General features: G+C 39.8%; 1 protein-coding gene across 2 annotated transcripts in view; it reads right to left on the reverse strand.

Moving 5' to 3' along the window:
- LOC129707770 (protein monoglycylase TTLL8-like) overlaps window positions 1-20712 on the reverse strand; it is an 85474-nt gene extending 64762 nt beyond the window's left edge. The window contains exons 1-7 of one of the 2 annotated variants that reach the window (XM_055653055.1): window positions 19775-20712; window positions 15861-15969; window positions 14584-14641; window positions 12746-12793; window positions 8586-8656; window positions 5274-5400; window positions 3917-3997 (exon numbers count right to left, since the gene is read on the reverse strand). In XM_055653055.1, coding sequence (XP_055509030.1) covers window positions 3917-3997; window positions 5274-5400; window positions 8586-8656; window positions 12746-12793; window positions 14584-14641; window positions 15861-15969; window positions 19775-19905 — 625 coding nt within the window. In that variant the 5' untranslated portion in view covers window positions 19906-20712. The remainder of the gene's footprint in view (window positions 1-3916; window positions 3998-5273; window positions 5401-8585; window positions 8657-12745; window positions 12794-14583; window positions 14642-15860; window positions 15970-19774) is intronic. The other variant, XM_055653054.1, reaches the window with a different exon arrangement.
- Between the last annotated feature and the right edge of the window lie 356 nt (window positions 20713-21068).

The following is a 21068-nucleotide window of genomic DNA, read 5'->3' on the forward strand; positions in this document are numbered from 1 at the left end:
GACGGTCCTTTGGGTTTGAGGATGACTTGTTTCCACTGAAATCCCAGGAGATCTGACTTGGCCGATGAGACCCACACAGGAATTGTTAGATTACTTTAAGGTCTGACTCTTTAAACTGGAGTATACTTTTAGAATGTGCAGCGGGTACTGATACTACTACTGAAGTACCAATGGAAGAGGGTACTGCTGGATTTCTTGTGACATGCGTTTGCGGTCCCAGGTGGCTCATAAATACTGATCACTAAACTTCTAGCACAAAGAGTTTCTTAGATTAGTGATGAATAGACTATTATTGTTTGATGAATTTTTGATGAATACGTATGTGTGTGTGTGTATATACTGTGTATATATATACATATACATATATATATATACATATATATATTGTATATATATATATATATATATATATATGTGTGTATATATATATGTATATATATGTGTATATATATGTGTATGTATATGTGTATGTATATGTGTATGTATATGTGTATGTATATATATGTGTGTGTGTTTATGTGCATAGGGGTATGTGTATATACACACACATTTATGAGCTTTTTTCCCTTATTTATTATATTGTTTCCAGTGTACTATGTTTACATATTCTGTGGTGCTGCTGTAAGTATGAATTTCATTGTACTATCTGGGACATTTGACAATAAAACACTCTTAACTTGAGTGCAACTCATCTTAGCAGAATTTAGTTGGTATTTATTCTCAGCTAACTTGAGTATTTCATTGCAAATGTATTTCTTTAAGTTAATACCTTAATAAGATCAATGTATCAGGCATTTACATTTAAATTATGTTTCCGACTATTTCTAATGAAGGAATAGTCATAGAATTTATTGAGCAAATTATGTATATTGCTGTATACTGCCACTCTGTGGCAGGATGTAGATTCACACAGTGAAATTCCTGATCTAAATTGTAAATAATACAATGTTAACCATGTGCTTTAGAAGAGTGCGAAGTAACTGGAAAGAAAATGATCCCAAAACAGCCATCCATAAAATTTAACATTATGCTTCATCGCTATACTGGGCAATTTAAAAGAGGGTTAAAATAGACCTCTCTGCATAAAGATAGAAGGAATTTTAATGTACATCTTTGCTGTAGCCATCTTATCTGATTCAAACAAGAAATACGGTGCTGCAAATTCATTAGCAGAATTTGAATTAACAGCCAGTGTTGCTAGCTTTAGTACGTGACAAGAAGGCCCATTTCATGACTGGCTGATCTCACTTCATGATGGCTGTGGATGATTAAAGCTTAGTTTAGTTTAGATTAGGGATCCAGCGTGGAAACAGACCCTTTGGCCCAGCCAAGCCATGCTGACTAGCAATCCCCGCACACTAACGCTATCCTACACACACTAGGAACAATTTGCACTTATACCAAACCAATTAACCTACAAACCTGTACATCGTTGGAGTGTGGGAGAGCACCTGGAGAAAACCTACGCAGGTCACAGTGGAACGTACAAACACCATAAAGACAAGCACCCGTAGTCGGATCGAATCCAGGTCTCCGGCGCTGTAAGGCAGCAATTCTACTGCCTACACTTTAAGGGGAGGTGCCTTGCAGTTTTCAACATCTCCTGAAGATATGACTGAGAAAGTGCAAGAGTGGACACCTACATTTTCTGACACAGGTTTTGAGGTGTTGGTGAAGGAAAAGGTGAAATGTTCTCTCACCACAATAGTGTTCTCTATGCACAGAACAATGAGAAAGTAGATAGCAATTAAGGGGAATACACCGAATCAGGCCCCTACATCCAGTGCCGCAAAGGTTTAATAACTTGCTTTGCATGGTCAAGATCACGAATCACATCAAACCCCATGTGTCACCAAATGCACTATTAACCATGCACTATTTTCACCTCTACAACTAGGTATGTTGCAAAGCCTACCTGAAGGTCGCTGAAAATCTGTCCCAGCCCGTGTGCGCGATTTTGGCGCCATTTAGAGGAAGGCGGGTTTAAAACGATTTTCCCTAGGCTGTTCAAATCGAGGTTTTTCAGCCTAGTTAATTATTAACGAAAAATCGCTGGAAGATTCCGTAGCTGGAGCTATTTTTAGTTTTAAGGGGTTTCTTTACTTGTTATAGTAGGATAAAAATTAACCTCTAAACCCCCGGCCGCCGACAACGGGCTGGATCTCATACAGGGAAAAACGGAAGGTAGGCTGTTTATTTTTACGTTAAAAAGGGCTTCTTAAGATCCCTTTATACAAAGTTTAATGTTGCGAGTAGCTAATTTGGGCCCCATTATATCCCGCAGTATTTTTCTGGGCATTTGAGGGCACAAATCTACCGCAATGTGAACGTTCTAAACCAGCACGTTCACAGGATCCCACTAGAAAGCTGATTTAAATGGACTTTAATTTACAGCAATTGAACACTAAATTCCTTCCATTTGGCCTATAAATTAATGTAAATGAGATTTAAAAATCATGTTTTATTGTGAATATTATTTGGACACTTAGGCTATTTAAAAATGTTAATCATTTATTAAGAAATGGACAGATGTTTAGATCTAGTAATTGAAGTTTGAAATTAGCTACAATTGGGTAACTAACTAATTATATGCTTTAATTTCAGGTCATCCAAGTAAGATTATTTTATATTTGTTTCAGAATGCTTCAATCTATGATAACTGAAAATTTAATTCAGTTCTCTTAATTTTTAAGAAAGTTATGTGCTTTTGACTGTCCACGATCACAGCTTTTGTTATGTCCATAGAAAATCAATAGGGAACAAGATGCTAATTTCCGAGTATGAAAATGGCCATAACTTTTTAAATACTTGAGATATGAAAGTGAATTAGGTGTCAAATTAAACTTATTTTTATGCTTTATCTGATGGGATAAATTGCAGACTTGATTTTTTAAATCTCAAAATTTTGTAACATTGCTACTACAACTATTTCCATCAATCAGGCCATTCCATTATGGACATCAATCAGGCCCTCCTTTATTTACCATTACTCCATTCTTGCACTCACACCTGCCAGCAACTGCAGCAAGTATTGCATCAAAGTCCTAACTGAAGTATCCACCCTGCTCTAGCAGGAGAAGATGTCCAACTTCAGCGCCTCCAGAACCAAACAAGTGACTGCATGCACAGGCAGAGGTTATTTAGTCCATCAAGTATTTGAAAGTTCCTGGTAGACCAATCCTGTCTGTGCCATTCCCAGGTGTTTCTATGTCAAATTATTCTCTCTCGTGTGTCTGCCCATTTCCCTCTTAAAGGCTCTGATTGATACTGTTTCCACACTCTTGGCGATAGTGAATTCCAGATCCTAACCAGTGGATGATTAAAAAAATCCTTACAATCCAACAAAAGTACAGAAAAATAGAAGGACACCAGCCCCTCAAGCCTGCTCCATCGCTATCTGATCATAATACTGCGCCATTTTTCTATGATCCTCAAACTTCCTCTATCCTACATTTTAACATATACTAATTTAACTAGCATGTTGTATCTAATGTCGGAGAAGTCACACAGGAGAAGACACCTGGGATCTGGAGGATGGCTTGGACCCACAATAGTGTTAAGCACAGAGCAGTATCACTTAACCAAGTTTAACAGCAAATTCAAATGGGACCCATTCGCTTAGAAGCAGATGAAGGACTTTATTTAAAGCCCAGATCTTCTTGAACTTTTAGTACTCCTAGACTATGTTATTTTTCATGAAGCTGTTATCCCAATTTTGAAGTGTGAAGAAGGGTGCCAACCCAAAATGTCATCTATCCATGTTCTCTAGGGCGCATAAATATTACACTTCCACATTGTGGCCATTTCACAAAAATAAACCATGCTTAAAATACAAATGGTAAAAGCTATTATTCATGCACTGTGGACATTATCCTATAAGAAAACCAATTAGTTACATTCTTTCCATGACTCCTACCTGTCTGATTGTCCTGAGAATTATTTTCCCTTTTTGTTAACTGCTTTGTAATCCACATCTTGACAACATGTCGCCTGGACGCTGAAAAGTCAAGTAGCATTGATTTACTAAAAACAGCAAATTTATCCAATTTGGACAATATTTAAATATGGAGAAAATTCATCAACTCTTTGGGACAAACTCTTTCATTTAAAGGCCGATCAATACTTGAGAACATTGCATACACTGCCCATTGATACCTAAACTTTGTAATTGGGTTCGAGAACACAGTGCGTAGCGGTAGAGTTGCTACCTTACAGCGCTGGAGACCCAGGTTCGATCCTGACTATGGGTGCTGTCTGTACAGAGTTTGTACATTCCCTCCATGACCTGCGTATGTTTTCTCCGAGATCTTCGGTTTCCTCTCACACTAGAAAGATGTATGGGTTTGTAGGTTAATTGGCTTGGTAAAATGTAAAATTGTCCCTAGTGCGTGTAGGGTAGTGTTAATGTGCGGGGATCGCAGGTTGGCGCAGGCTCATTGGGCCAAAGGGCCTGTTTCTGCACTATCTCTGAACTAAACCAAACTAAACCAAATGCTATTTCCCATGGATCATTTACTCATTGGGCTGCCTGGGCACCAATTTTCAGTTAACAGGCCTCCAATATTTAGTTAACAGGCACACCTATTTTCATCAGCATTGTAACAAAAGGATTAATTAGGTTGAAGATGCTGGAATAACATCAGATGAGGCAGCATCTCTAGAAAAAAGGAATTGATGACAGTTCCAGTCGTGACCCTTCTTCAGACTGAGTCAGAGGGGAGGGAAACTAGGGATATGAAAAGGGACAAAGAACAAATGAATATAAGATATGTAAAGAACAAATCAAAGCCAGCCACATGATCAAGGAAAGTTGGAGCCCACAATGGTCCTTTGTTGGCTGTGGAGAAAGTGATAACGAGTGGATATAAACAATTACACTTCTTCAATAATGTTCTGTCTTTGTATAGGATTAACATTCGTTTCTCGTCAATTAATATTTTTAAGTGGAAAATATGACTTTAAATTGGGGAAATATAAAATAAATGACAAACATGACGACTCTTGTGTACTGCCTCAGAGTGATCTACTAACAAAATCTTAGGAGTCTAACCATGAAATTTCACTAAACCTTGACGCCATTTTCAATAACTCCACCAAAGCTAAAATGATTGAAACAAATAACAAATATTATGGAGAAATTCAGAGCTTCCAGAGGGAAGGTAGGCCGAAATGTAGCGTAGATCAGTAGATCATTGCTTCACTGTGGTGTTAAGCTTTCTCTATTTTACAATGTAAAACCTGCTGGATAGTGTCCTATGAGTGATTCATTATACCACCGCCAACGTCCACTTGCTGTTCCACGTCCTTCAACGGTGGAAATATTCTTTCTGCCCAGCCTCGTTTCCTTAAGCTTGCTCTAATTTCTGGATAGTAGCCAATGATTGTAAAAATTTTCTTCTCCTATGAGAAAGACAGAGGAAAAGTTTTTTGGTCAGACAGTGCTTTATCATATCACTGGGAAATTACCTAAAATCCTTCATAGACATGTATATCCTATTTTGGAATGAACAATACCCAAGTTATGATCTTAAGGAGAGCTCAAGTGACAGGGAATACATCACTCCCAGACAAGATACATGCTTACAATGGTTGCTTCAAAGGGGAGATGATAATGTATTTTCTCAAGTCCCCATAGTTCCTGACCTCACTACAATCTCAGTCACTGAGGTGAATGTCAGAAGTTCCCTGACGAGGAAGAACTCTCATAACATGTCCGCCACAATTATCTGGAGATTTTGGGACATCTTCAACCGCTCACTATTAAGATCTGAAGTTGCCGCCAACATACAAGAGCGCATATGTCAGGCTATTGTTCATCGACCACAGCTAAACGTTCAACACAATCATCCCCTCAAAACTTATCACCAAACTCAGAGAAATGGGTCTCTGCACGTTCCCTTTGCAATTGGATCCTGATGTTACTCATCTTGCTCTCATCTTGAGACTATGATCAGGATAGAAGGTAAACACAGGATGAAAGCAAAATGAGGAAGATGAGGACCATGGCCATGCCCCATCTTGCAATGCTCTCATCTTGCAACTACCATTGGGATGAAGGTACAGAAGCCTGACTATTATGACCTCCAGGTTCAAGAACAGCCACTTCCCAGCAACCATCAGACTGGTGAACACGGGACAACACTGACCATCTCAACAACTATAATCTACTATAGACTTTGCTTTGGTTGCGCAACAACTTCAGAATTGCAATATTATGGTCTGGTTAGCTGGAATTGCTGATAATTAATTTTTTGTATTGTTGAATATTGTATATTTATTTGTATGTTGGTGCATTAATGGGCCTGTAAAGCTGTAATCAGTTGTTAGAGGTTACCTAAAACTGAGGAATTGAATGTTCATACTGTTCGGTTGTTAGCTATCCAAGCGGAATATGAGGTGCTGTCCCTCCAGTTTGCGTTTGGCCTCATTCTGGCAATGGGGGAGGCTCAGAACAGAAAAGTCAGTATGGAAATGAGAAGGTGGGTACGGAAATGGGAAGGGAACCGAGAGTAAGCCATTGTGGACCGAATGCAAGTGTTTGGCGAAGCGATTGCTGAGTGTACGCTTGGTCTCGCCAATATACAGGAGGCCACATTAAGAACACTGGATGCAGTAGATATAGTGAGAGAAGCAGAGTTAATGAAGCGCACATCTACTGTGGATTTATCTATTCTTCACACCAAGTATAGCAAAGAGTCTTCACATGAGTTAGCCTTTGGGTCTTAATGGTGCATACATTCTCGCTGTCCGAGCACGACGTGAGGAGGGCTCTGACACAGGTAAACACGACGAAAGCTGCAGGCCCCGATGGCATCTCGGGGCAAGTACTTAAGTCCTGTGCTAAGCAGCTAGCTCCAGTGCTCACTACATTATTCAACCTCTCCCTGAACAAGTCCGTTTGCTCCTGCCTGCTTCAAAAAATCCATCATTGTACCGGTACCAAAAAATGCCTCCCCAGCCTGTCTGAATGACTACCGTCCGGTGGCCCTTACCTCAGTAGTCATGAAATGCTTTGAGAGGCTGGTGAAGAAACACATCTGCGCCTTCCTCCCTTGCAACATGGACCCGTTACAGTTTGCATACCGTCCGAACAGATCCACGGACGATGCGATCTCCCAGGTTTTGCACACCTCTCTCTCTCATCTGGACAGCCAGAATGGGGACTACGTGAGGATGCTGTTCATAGACTACAGTTCAGCCTTCAACACGATAGTCCCCACCAGACTGGCCGGGAAGCTAATGGAATTGGGGCTCAACACCTCCCTGTGTGCCTGGGTCCTGGACTTTCTCACCGCCAGGCCCCAGGTAGTCAAGATGGGAGGGAATACATCGGAGTCCCTCACCCTGAGCACAGGATCGCCCCAGGGTTGCGACCTCAGCCCCTTATTGTACTCCCTGTACACACATGACTGTGTGGCTAGGCTCAGCTCCAATTCAATAATTAAGTTTGCTGATGACACTGTGGTGGTGGGCCTGATCTCAGACAACGATGAGAAGGCCTACCGGGAGGAGGTGGCTGACCTAGCACTCTGGTGCCAGGACACCAGCCTCCTCTTGAACATCAAAGAAACTAAGGAGCTGATCGTGGACTTTTGGAGGGCACATCATCCGAGGACGTACACTCCATTGAGGATAAATGGGGATCCTGTGGATAGGGTGAGCTGTTTTAAATATCTGGGAATCCACATCTCTGAGGATATGACATGGACATCACACGCCGCAGCACTCGTGAGTAAGGCAAGGCAGCGCCTTTACCACCTCAGGCAATTGAGGAAATTCAGAGTGTCTCCGAGGATCCTCCAGTGCTTCTACTCAGCGGCTGTGGAAAGTATCTTGTCCGGAAATATTACCATCTGGTTTGGGAATTGCTCTGCCCAGGACAAGAAGGCTCTGCAGAGAGTAGTGCGTTCGGCCGAATGCCCTATGGGAACTTCACTCGCCCCCCTGCAGGAACTATACATCAGGAGGTGCAACTCCAGAGCCAATAAAATCATGGGAGACCCGTTCCACCCATGCAACGAACTGTTCCAGCTGCTATGGTCAGGCAAACGCCTCCGTTGCCATGCTGTGAGAACGGAGAGGTTGAGAAGGAGTTTCTTCCCAGAGGCCATTCGGACTGTAAACTCCTATCTCGCCAGGGACTAACTTTACTGAACGTTTTTCCTCCCAATATTTAATATGTAAAAGAATATGTGTGTGTTTACGATTGTGTTTATAGTTTGTTTGGTTGTTTGTTTGTTTGTCTTTTTGCACAAAGTCCGAAAGCATTGCCACTTTTCATTTCACTGCACATCTCGTATGTGTATGTGATGAATAAACTTGACTTGACTTAAATATGAAAGGAGACCCTATTTATAAAGCTTATCAGGTGTCTTGTAGCATTTATCTTTAAACTTCTTATTACAGTATATCATCGTACAACAAGACTCACAATATTTTTACAATGAACACAGGAACAATTCACATTTCTTCACTTTTCTAAGTCTATACAATGGATAGGATTACACTTTCACATCTGAGTTTCTTTAATTTAATCACTGAATTATACAGTTTTCAGAAATTAACTCTAGGCAATGTATTCATACCTTGATTGCTTTGTTTGCCAGAAATTCAATCATTCTCAACCTCTCATCAGTCATATATTTTAATAGTTTAGCTGTTAAAGGACAGGAAGCAAGATTTAGTTTACTGAACATAGTCTTGTTGAGCAAAACACTAGCCTTAATTTATGCAAACAATTTATCAGTGGTGTGAGAATAGGTTGAAGGTCATTCATAATTGCAACTGCAGTTTGACATTAGGAAAGGTTTGGATATTATTCTTGAAGTTCAGATGCATCTATCCCAGAGGATTAGAAATGAAGGGAAAGATAACAATCCTGAGCAAATTATGAAACATGGGTTAGTAGGAGAACAGATAAAATGGAAAGAGAAAAACTTTCACTCTAGGTGAGGAACTCACAGCTGCATGCAGTGTTTGGAGAAGTGCATGTTAGAGAGAAGAAACAAAAAGATTACAGTACCTTTATTATATTGTACCTAAAATAACTATTATAATTATGTATGTAAGAAGGAACTGGTGATGCTGGTTTAAACCAAAGATAGACACAAAAAGCTGGAGTAACTGAGCGGGTCAGACAACATCCCTGGAGAATAAGAAAAGGTGATGTTTCGGGTCAAGAACCTTCTTCATTATTCGATGAAGTTTGGAAAGGATAAATTATTGTGCTGCATATTTCAGGCGGTTTCCAGATTAGGGAGCTCCAAGTCGAGAATCAAATCATGAGAAAATACCAGGTAAGATTTCATACCTATTCACCAGTAGTCAGCACTGATGGGAGGATTAGTGAATCACCCTTTGCATGTTTTCTCTCGAGGTACTTCCAATGGGAAGTGAAAGTTTCACGGAAAAATGGGCATATTGTGAATTAATAATAGACTTATCCGAGTAGAAATGAAGAGTAGTGGTCAACCAGAGGGTCCAATTTGCCCAAGAACCTAGACTTTGTGGTCAACGGCATGCAGGTTTCATCACACCTACATTGTGCTTTATGTTAAAGAGACAATCTAAATGCTGGTAAGGACATCTAGGACTTGCAGGAACAGGATCTTTTCAAATGATCAGAATGAAGAATTGTTTCTGACACCTCAAGGGTCAAAAGAAGAAACGATGAGCCAAAGTATTTAATTCAAGAAATATTCAAATGCTAGAAGTATTTTAGTTTTGTTTCTAAATCTAAAATCCATTAATCTGGATAAAATCAGAACAAAATACATTTCCTTAATTTTTAAGCAAATTTTCAATTATAGGAGCTCATTGACATTGATGCATGAGTCTGAAGTAGGGTTCCAACCCAAAATGTCTCCTATCCACATTCTCTCAAGATGCTGTCTGACCCACTGAGCTACTCCAGTACTTTATGTCTTTTTTTTTGTGCTTACATCTGATAAACATGTTTTATCTTATTTTGGTGTTTTAATTCGGTAAATATTGCAACCTTCATTTTAATTCATCCTTCATTTTAATGCAGTGTCTCTCAGCATTACTGTCAGAGCGAGCTTGCAAAGGAACAGAGCTACTTTCTGATTCTTGCCTTTATAAATGGGGAGCCCCTGTTATTATAATTGTAAAATGAAAATCCAAATTTCCCTTGATGCAGATAGGAAATGTGAAAGGGTTGGATCTCTGTAGATAATCTCCCATGCACTACTGTGACCTTCGGTGGAACATCTATGAAAGCCTGGGAGAAGGTGTGTCTAAGTTGTTACTTTGCCATGCTGCAGATCCAGTTAGATCGGGCAAGGATCTGCATAGATCAATGTATGTCCCAGCAATGGTCCAAGCAAACATAAAGATGTCTGGAAAAAGCCAAATATAAAGGTAAATTTTAATAAAACAATAGACAATAGACAATAGGTGCAGAAGTAGGCCATTCGACCCTTCGAGCCAGCACCGCCATTCAATGTGATCATGGCTGATCATCCACAATCATTTGGACAAACGAATCAAATACACTCAAATGAATAAAACTGTCTGAACAACGAACAATATGTCTGAAAAGGGGTCTCAACCCGAAACGTCACCCATTCCTTCTATCCAGAGATGCTGCTTGTTCTGCAGAGTTACTCCAGTATTTTGTATCTATCTTCGGTGTAAACCTGCATCTGCAGTTCCTTCCTATACAATAAGACTATTTACTATGATTGTCTGCAAATTCAGCAGTATTCCATTGTGTCTAAAGACAGACCATGAACTATTTCTTTATTATCCAAATACTGATTTGTTAATACTAATTATTAATAAGTATCTCCAATCATAAAAGAAGTAGGTTAACATAATAAAGCAGAGTGTGCACGCATTGGGGTCAAACATAACAAAGGAATAAAGGGAGGTCAAGGTTGACCTTCCCTGGGTTTTGCTTCAAAATAGAACATACTGTAGCACAAAAGGTGGAATATCAAAGGTACGTAGAACGGGAACTACAATTATCATGCGTGATTTAATTCTCCATATTGATTGGATTCATCAGATTGGCATGGGTACTGTGGGAGAGGAATTTGTGGAGTGTGTCATGTGTTGTTTTTTAGAGCATTATATTGCAGATTATGTATATGTGTTGGAAAGAACTGCAAATGCTGATTTAAATCGAAGATAGACTCAAAATGCTGGAGTTACTCAGTGGGACATGCAGCATCCCTGGAGGGAAGAAATGGGTGATGTTTTGGGTCGAGACCCTTCTTCAGACTGAAGTAGGGTCTCAACCCGAAATGTCACCCATTCCTTCTCTCCGGAGATGGTGCCTGTCCCGCTGAGTTACTCCAGCATTTTGTGTCTATATTACAGATTCGTTCAGGAAACATTTTAGATTTTGCCAAGTGTCATGAGGCAGATTAATAAAATATGTAGTTAAGAATCCCCTTGATAGCAACATGTTAACATTCCAGGTAGAGCTTGAGGGTGAACACCTGGTGTCCATTAGCCAATGTAGGCTAACATTGATATAGTGGAAAATGGCAAACATAAACAGAAAATGCTGGAAGAACTCAGACTGCCAAACAACATATGTGGAAAGAAAAACCCGTTAATGCTTCGGGTCAGGGACACTTCCTCACAACTTGCCTTCCATTCTTTAGACTGAAGGGCCCCAACCCAAAATGTCAGATATCTGTGACTTCCCCAGATGCATCTGCAGTTTAGTTTTGGGATACAGCACGGAAACAGGCCCTTCCGCCCATCGTGTCCGCACTGACCAGTGATCCCCGCACACCAACCCTACCCTACACACACTAGCGACAATTTTACATTTATACCAAGCCTATTAACCTACAAACCTGTATGTCTTTGGAGTGTGGGAGGAAACCGAAGATCTCAGAGCCTCCTTTTGCTTTGGTTTTTCATTTAATTCACATGTTTAATCAATAACGTTTTATTATTAATGTTTAATGTTTTAGGTGTCATTCCTAACTGTCACTGTATGTCATGTTGTCACTTGTGGGCAGAGCACCAAGATAAATTCCTTGTATGTGAATACTTGGCCAATAAACATTAATTAATTCAAAACCCACCCAGGTCACGGGGAGAACATACAAACTCCGTACAAGCAACACCCGTAGTCAGGATTGAATCCAGGTCTCTGGCATTGTAAGCTAGTAGCTCTACTGCTAGGTCACCAGGCCAAACATAATTGTTCCTTGTGATTCCTTCTATGAGGGGTTGCCCTTTCACAAGCAGATAAAGAAGTTAAAACTACAATGCAATTTGGTAGAATGAGGTGTTGACTCTTTTGACTCTTAACATCCTAAGGGGGCATAGATATTGAGATATTTCCACCCGTGGAAGAATCTTAAACAAGGGGACATAATCATAAGATTAGAGGCAGTTATTTGAAAGTGAGTATGTTAGAAGTATTCTCTTCCCCAGAGGGTTGTGGAGGCTACATCACTAGGGCTATTTAAAAAGGAAGTAGATACATTTTTGATACATCAGATTGAGGAACTGGCATGGAGGACGTGATGAAGCCAAAGGCAGGTAAGCTATGATTATATTGACTGGCAGGAGAGGTTTGAAGGGCCGAGTGGCCTACTCCTGCTCCTATTTTATAATGTCCTTGTGTTCTAAAATCCCCAAAAAAACAGATCAAAATCTGAAATGGTCCAAAATGTAACAGACACGAATGAATGAAACTCTTGTTATAATCCTGCATCATAATTGACCATGTTCCATAAGTTTATCCTTGTTTATCTACCTTCTTTACTCACGATCCATGAACAGACGGGATATGATTGTTCAGCACCTGCAGGGAGACAGCCAATTGAACTTAATGGAGACAGCCAATTGAACTTGAAATTGTAAACCAGGCTCTAAGTCAACAAATTACATAGATATAATAAACTACAGATGCTGATTTACAAAAAAAGACATAAAGTGCTAAAGTAACTCAGCAGGTCAGGCAGCGTCTCTGGATAACATGGATAGGTGATGTTTCGGGTCAGAAACTTTTCCTCAGACCATGAGGCCCAACCTGAAAAGTCACCTATATGTTCTCCAGAGTGGCAGCCAGACCTGCGGAGTTACTCCAGAACTTAGTGTCTATTTCTTTCAACAAATTACATGATTGAATTCAGGTTCTTTTTGAAATTTGGTTAATTTCCCTTTTGATTCTAAACATTTTCTTTCTCTTTCTAAATATATGGATATGTTAATGTCACCTTCTGACCCCTGAATGCTAAATTTCCATTGCCATTATTCAGACCAGAACAGCTTTATTGGTCTCTTGACCATGATCTTCACTTCACCAACACTATCAAAACTTAGTTACCCATGTTATGCTGCTGCAAATGGACTATTTTGTGTCATCTTTGCCGATAGAGCAACAATGACCATAATCCAACTAATTGTCCATTGCATGTCCTAAATACCAAGGTACCACATAATATAACAAACTTTCGGCCGTAGTTATTTGTAGCATAGAAGCAGTTTTTTTTTAAATAAAGAAAATCTATAGTATAGACCACCAACATAGCATCAAGTTGTTTACATTTTTGCATCACATTTTTGAACATTTTTAAAATTTCCTGTATCTTCATGGCCAAAGACAAAAAGCCTACCTCCCCACTCTCTCACAACAAATATGGGACCACCCCCATCCAGATTTCATCACAGACTTGGTCTAAATAAAAGGCCAGGAGCTAAACTCCAGATGAGAGTGCATTTCGTTGTCTCTGTACTGTACACTGACAATGACAATTAAAATTGAATCTGAATCTGAAATTGAATCTGAGAGTGCTTGCCTTTGGCATCAAAAGAGCATTTGACTGACCTCAAGATCAATGTGCTTTGGAAAAAGCTGAAGTCAATAGGTGGCAAGGGGAGAACATTCCAATGCTGGAGTCGTACGTAACACAAAGAAACATTGCTGTGGTTGTTGTCATTTGATTGTCCTTGTCCCAGAACAGCACCGCATGAATTCCTCAGGACAACCACTCAAGAAGGCAGCTCACAACTGCTTTCTCAAGAGCAATTAAATATGGACGCTAAATACCTACTAGTGGTACCCAGACCCGGAATAATGTGTGATTTTGTTTCAATGGTCCGAGACATTAATATATTATGGATGGTCTTCTTGGGATGTGGGCTCTTGGAAATCTGTGAAATGGTCTTCAACCCAAAATGGGGTTTCATACATTGGATTAAATTCAATCCATCCAATCCCAGAATACCACGGAAATCCAAAGCAACACCCGGTTTGAAAAGAATAACTTTGAAAAGTTTGTTTTAAACCATTTCCCAACAATTACATATATTTAGCAGATATAATGAAAGCAGCAAAACTATCCTCTGTTTTTATATTGTAGTTAAGCATATATCTTCATATCAGAAGAACAAGCACAACCATTTTCCCCACCAATATTTTCCCTCAAAGAAACTACTGAGAGTAAACAAGCCCGAATGCTAAGTTAAATAAACTGACCATCTCTGGGAATTATTAAGATAGTTTTATAGAATCTATTGCTGAAATTACTTTAATATTTTGCAATCATTCTTAATCCAATGAGACAAAAATATTAAAATTAAACTCTGTACCTTGCTGCATTGATGCATGGCTCTTCTTGATGCTTTTATATCTTAAGCAATCAGTGACCTAACAAAGAATGTTGTGCACTGTAGTTAGATGACATAATATTTCACAGCAGGCAGAGTCATTAATTTTCAGATATGTTATCATCGGCGTGGAGGTGTCATAGTTTGGCTAAAAGACTAGTCAATCAGAACTAAAACTAAATGTCGAGAGAACAAATCCTATCTATGCAGTTTAGAAAATCTGGCATTCTTACATAGTATGACTCCAGTCCCACACCACATACTCACAACCATTCCGTGATCTCAACCAGGTCTCATACATGTCCCATAGCACACACTCTCCATCATTCCCTGGTGCCCTGTAAGCCAAGTGGTTATAATGAACTGATCCAAGTTAGGATGATGGTTGAAAACAAGCACATTCTCAGGATAACCAGGATCAGTAATAATTGCTGGCCTTGCCAGAAATGCTCTCATCTCGAGATCGAATTGAAATGAAATAGTAATCGAAGTTGGTAGCAGCGAATATCTGAATGTCAATGTCAGGATATTTCCAATTTGTGGTTCCCCATACGCTATATCTTGTAATCATCATTGAACATGTTTCTCTTTACGTTACTGCTGTCAGTTTGACATAGCAGAATCTTTGGGGCATTTTTCTTCTTATTTGCTGACGGATCATATTACTGCAAGTAGTGCTGGATCAATTGCAATGAATGCCAACCACTATGCACTTTAAAGTGCGGTTAACCAATAAAAAGTTATCAAGACCAATAGATATCTCCATCCCCCTACAAAATGTAACATTCATACCACAGGGTAGAACTAGAACCTGTTTAGCCTGACTTCCATGCAAGGAATAAGATCAATTTCTGGTTTCACTTCCCCTCGTGCCCTTAGATATATTAATCATCGGTTCAGTGGTTTTCGAGAAAGAATTGGTTTGCGAGTGCATCCAGCGACTGATAGGAACCTCTAACAATAGATATATTTTTTTCCAATATTTGGGATATTTCCATTACAATGTGCTTTCATTTTAAGTAACTAAATGGCATGAGGCATAAATTTATGTTTTGTTGTCCTCTAAACTAGAACAGCATGTTTAAACCAGCACTGTGTTTATCAGTATCTGAATGGAATAAAATGCACGCTAAAAATTAATGAATGATGTACTTATTTTCTTGCTCAGTAATTCATACATAACTACAAAAAGTAAAAGTACAGGGCATAAGGTGACAATCTATCGGGCAGGTTTGCACAAATGGAATGTTCCAACATACCCTAGAATCTGCAATGGATTTGTTCCTTTTGCTGCACTTCAGAGACATCGAAAACTTCCGAAGAATTATTATCCTTTCTCTCTCTGTTTTTCTTCTTGGGTTACTATATCTAATGTTAACGAAAAAGATATCTTCATACTTTATCATTCAATATCACAAATGTTAAATAGAGCCCATTGACTAACAGAATACATATCTGTTTTTTTGTATTGTATATCTATTTTTCTTGACTGTCAAGAAATCATTAACAGTTAAGAAAATGTATAAAACTATGTGGAAACCACAGACATAATGATTGCCCGGAGAACACTCAGAACGATTCCCAGAAATATAGCACAAATACAATGCATGCTCGAAGATCTCAGGTTGAATGACCTTAAGGTAATTCTGTTCTTAATTGTTCTACAATAAGCATTGGTTTCATTTATCCACTGTTTTAAGAAAGTTCAACAAAATAATTCAAACTATCCTGTCATAAACAGATTGTCTTACATCCTGTAATTTTTAAAGAAAGTAAAATTACAAAAGAGACTGCACTTCTGAAACAATTCACTGGGTATTAAGTGTATTAGGCCATTCAAAGTTGTGAGGGCTCTTAATAAATTCATTTATTTCAAAATTGTGATATAACATGAATGCCAAGTATTCAACTGATCAAATTATTGTTTCTAAACTTCAAATTATTGTTTCTAAACTTTGTTTTTGCTAATTGTTTCAATCTTACTCTGATAGTATTTTGAAAGTTTCAGCCATTAATGTTTTCAGTTACATCACCTATGTCACTACAGGGTGTTGGAGTTGAACTGGTTTTTGTCCATATCAATTAAGGTGCCACAATAGTCATTGAAGTGGCTTAAGAGCACAAAATGAAGGCAGCAGAATTTGGTTCTTACAACTATATGTAGAACTGTAACAACATGAATACTGCCACAGGAAGTCCATCAATGAAAGGTGGAGGTGAGCAAATTGCATGAATGGTCCTTGAGCTTGAGCCTCAGTTAGAAATTACCAAGTATGAAGTTTTGGGAATTATAGAGACATGGCTGCAAGAGGGCCAGGGCTGGGAACTGAATATTCAAGGGTATCCCTCCTATCGAAAATAAACAGACAGGTGGGCAGAAGGGGGTGGGGTAGCTCTGTTGGTGAGGAATGAAATTCAGTCCCTTGCAAGGGGTGACATTGAAACAGGAGATGTGAAGTCAGTATGGATAGAACTAAGGAATTGTAAGGGTAAAAATACCCTAATGGGACTTATCTACAGGCCCCCAAACAATAGCCTGGATATAGGGTGCAAGTTGAATCAAGAGTTAAAATTGGCATGTCGCATAGGTAATGCTGTGGTTGTTATGGGAGATTTCAACATGCAGGTAGACTGGGAAAATCAGGTTGGTACTGGACCCCAAGAAAGAGAGTTTGTGGAGTGCCTCCATGATAGATTCTTAGAGCAGCTTGTAATGGAGCCTACCAGGGATGAGGCAATTCTGGAGTTATGGTTATGTAATGAACCGGATTTGATAAGGGAACTTGTGGTTAAGGAGCCATTAGGATGTGGTGACCATAATATTGTACGTTTTAATCTACAATTTGAGAGGGAGAAGGGTAAATCGGAGGTGTCAGTGTTACAGTTGAACAAAGAGGACTATGGAGCTATGAGGGAAGAGCTGGCCAAAGTTGACTGGAAAGGTACCCTAGCAGGGATGACAGTGGAACACCAATGACAGGTATTTCAGGGAATAATACAGAAGGTGCAGGATCAGTTCATTCCATAGAGGAAGAAAGATTCCAAGGGGAGTAAGTGGTGACCGTGGCTGACAAAGGAAGCCAGGGACAGTATAAAAATAAAAGAGAAGAAGTACAACATAGCAAAGATGAGCGGGAGGCAAGAGGATTGAGTAATGTTTAAAGAGCAACAGAATAGGCAATACGGGGAGAAAAGATGAGATACGAAGGTAAGCTAGCCAAGAATATAAAGGAGGATAGTACAAGTTTCTTTAGGTATGTGAACAGGAAAAAATTAGTTCAGAACAAAGTTGGACCCTTGAAGAATGAAAAAGGTGAATTTATTATGGGGAACAAGGAAATGGCAGATAGGTTGAACAGGTACTTTGAATCCGTCTTCACTAAGGAGAACACAAACAATCGTCCTGATGTACTAGTGGCCAGAGAATCTGGGGTGAAGGAGGATCTGAAGGAAATCCACATTAGGCAGGAAATTCTGTAGGATAGACTGATGGGACTGAAGGCTGATAAATCCCCAGGGCCTGATGGTCGGCATCCCAGGGTACTTAAGGAGGTGGCCCTACAAATCATTGATGCATTGGTGATAATTTTCCAATCTTCTATAGACTCTAGATCAGTTCCTGTGGACTGGAGGGTAGCTAATGTAATCCCACTTTTTAAGAAAGGAGGGAGAGAGAAAACAGGGAATTATAGACCAATTAGCCTGACATCAGTAGTGGGGAAGATGCTTGAGTCGATTATTAAATATGTAATAGCAGCGCATTTGGAAGGCAGTGACAAGATCGGTCAAAGTCAGCATGGATTTATGAAGGGGAAATCATGCTTGACTTATCTTCTGGAATTTTTTGAGAATGCAACAAGTAGAATAGATAAGAGAGAGTCAGTGGATCTGGACTTTCAAAAAGCCTTTGACAAGGTCCCACAAGAGATTAGTGGGCAAAATTAGAGCACATGGTATTGGGGATAGGGTATTGGTCATGCATAGAGAACTGGTGGCAGACAGGAAGCAAAGAGTAGGAATTAACAGGTCCTTTTCAGAATGGCAGGTCAGTGACTAGTGGGGTGCGGCAAGGCTCAGTGCTGGGACCCCAGTTATTTAGAATATATATATAAACAATTTAGACAAAGGAATTAAATGTGACATCTCCAAGTTTGGCAATGACACAAAGCTGGGTGGCAGTGTAAGCTCCGAGGAGGATGCTATGAGGCTGCAGGGTGACTTGGATAAGTTGGGTGAGTGGGCAGATGCATGGCAGATGCTGTGTAATGTGGATAAATGTGAGGTTATCCACTTGGTGGCAAGAACAAGAAGGCAGTCAGATTAGGAAACAGGAAGGTGCAACGAGATCTGGGCGTGCTTGTACATCAGTCACTGAAAGGAAGCATGCAGGTACAGCATGCAGTAAAGAAAGCAAATGGCATGTTGGCCTTCATAGCAAGATGATTTGTGTATAGGAGCAAGGAGGTCCTAATCTGAATACTGCAGCTGCACAGTTTAAAAATGAATAGGCCATTTAGGACTGAGATGAGGAAAAACGTTTTCACCCCAGAGAGTTGTGAATCTGTGGATTTCTCTGAAGGCAGTGGAGGCCAATTCGCTGGAAGTATTCAAGAGAGAGTTAGATTTAACTCTCAGGGCTAACGGAATCAAGGGATATGGGAAGAAAGCAGGAACGGGGTACTGATTTTGGATGATCAGCCTGCTCACATTGAATGGTGGTGCTGGCTCGAAGGACCGAATGGCCTACTCCCGCACCTATTTTCTATGTTTCTACATTTCTCGGATGGCTAGCCTGATCAAAATGCCCTTCTCTCCTTCAATGGCACAAGTCTAACAACCTGTCTTACTCTTCAGAGTAGCTCAATTCGTAAACACTGATGTCAAACAAGCAGATTATCTGTATAATGTGTGCAAACAACAGAGAATTAGTTCTGTTAAGGAAAGCCCTTTGGAACATCGGACCCTTTTGATCTAATGAAATTGACTTGCAGTCAACCTTGCAGCAAAGCAAGAATTTCATTGTCCTATACAGGGACACATGACAATAAACTCACTTGAACTTGAACTTGACGTTATTGAATTAATTCCTTATTACCCCCAGACTAACGTGTGACTCCATTCTCACCACCCTCCTCCTGAGAACAGATTCTGGTCTTTAATCCCTGACGTTTACCTCTCGCATATTTCAGTCGGTGAAAGCTGGAAAATAGTGCAAAATATCAACCCGACTGACCGTGGTTGAAAACACTCCCGAAAGTCAGGAGCAGTGAAAAACCTCACGAAATATTCATAAAGAAGCAGCATCCGCCTATTTCCAGAGCAGCTCCTCACGTCACAGTATTGACCCCAATTCTAACCAGTACAGGTCTGCGCAGTACATCGTGCACAGGGGGCATTTACCAAGGTGCTGCTGGGTTGGTCTGAGGACATTTCAGAAGGATTCAGTCAGAGACTGAAGCGGTGAAATTAACAGCATTAAACGACCTTGCGTCAGACTAACGTCATATTAGTTATGAAAACTCCTGGCGATGACGCCAACACCCAGTTGTGGCCAAGCGTTAAAACGATGGTCATTCGCCTTTTTAACTTTATTTTCATTGAAAATTGAGATATTAACTCTGTCTCTCTTTCTAAAGACGTTGCCTGGCCTGCTGACTCTATCCAGCATTTTCTTCCTTTGCAGAGAGGTGCTGCAGTGTTAGAAAATACGTTAAAGCTGGAGTCTGCTGCTGATCCTTTGGCACTATTCCAAGAAGAGCAGGCGATACATTTGATGTAGCGATGACGCTTTAACATTTCCACATGATTGAAACATGTATAACTTTTTGAATTATGTGCTTCCAGCTTTCCATCCTGATCTATATAATTCCAACTTTTGTGGGATTGTCATTGCGTATATTCCGATCGAGGCAGGCTACATGTAGGGGAAGGATAGAGTTGCGCCATAGACCCTGGTTCGATCCTGACTACTGATACTCTTTGTGCGGAGTTTGTACGTTCTCCCCGTGACCGTGTGGGTTTTCTCCGAGTAACCCGTTGATTTACTCCTGCAGTTTGTTTTTGCTGAAGATTCCGACATCTGCCGTTCCTTATAACTTCTCTTTAAATAAGCTTGAAGTCCTCTGCTCTAAACTTTTCTTGTTTTTCTCGGTGTTAATGTTATATATAATAAATAGTTCAGTATAGTGCCTTGGATCATTATACTAATAGGCCATTGCTAAAATGAAAGCTACAAAAAGTTACATTGACTTTAACAAACATCTTCTAATTCTGAAACAATGATCTTGTTCCCAATATTTGTCAATTAAGAAATTAACAGTTCAGCAGAGGCGATATTTGATCATTGGATAATGAGAGCACTTCAAAAATATGGGTGTTTGAAAAGAGACACATTTTTAGACATTGATGTTGCTGGGGTGATCCTGACACCATATAATGTTCATTCTGGGAGACAGCTTTTTATGCAT

Source organism: Leucoraja erinacea, chromosome 22, assembly GCF_028641065.1.
Source record: "Leucoraja erinacea ecotype New England chromosome 22, Leri_hhj_1, whole genome shotgun sequence".
In the NCBI taxonomy this organism is placed as follows: Eukaryota; Metazoa; Chordata; class Chondrichthyes; order Rajiformes; family Rajidae; genus Leucoraja; species Leucoraja erinaceus.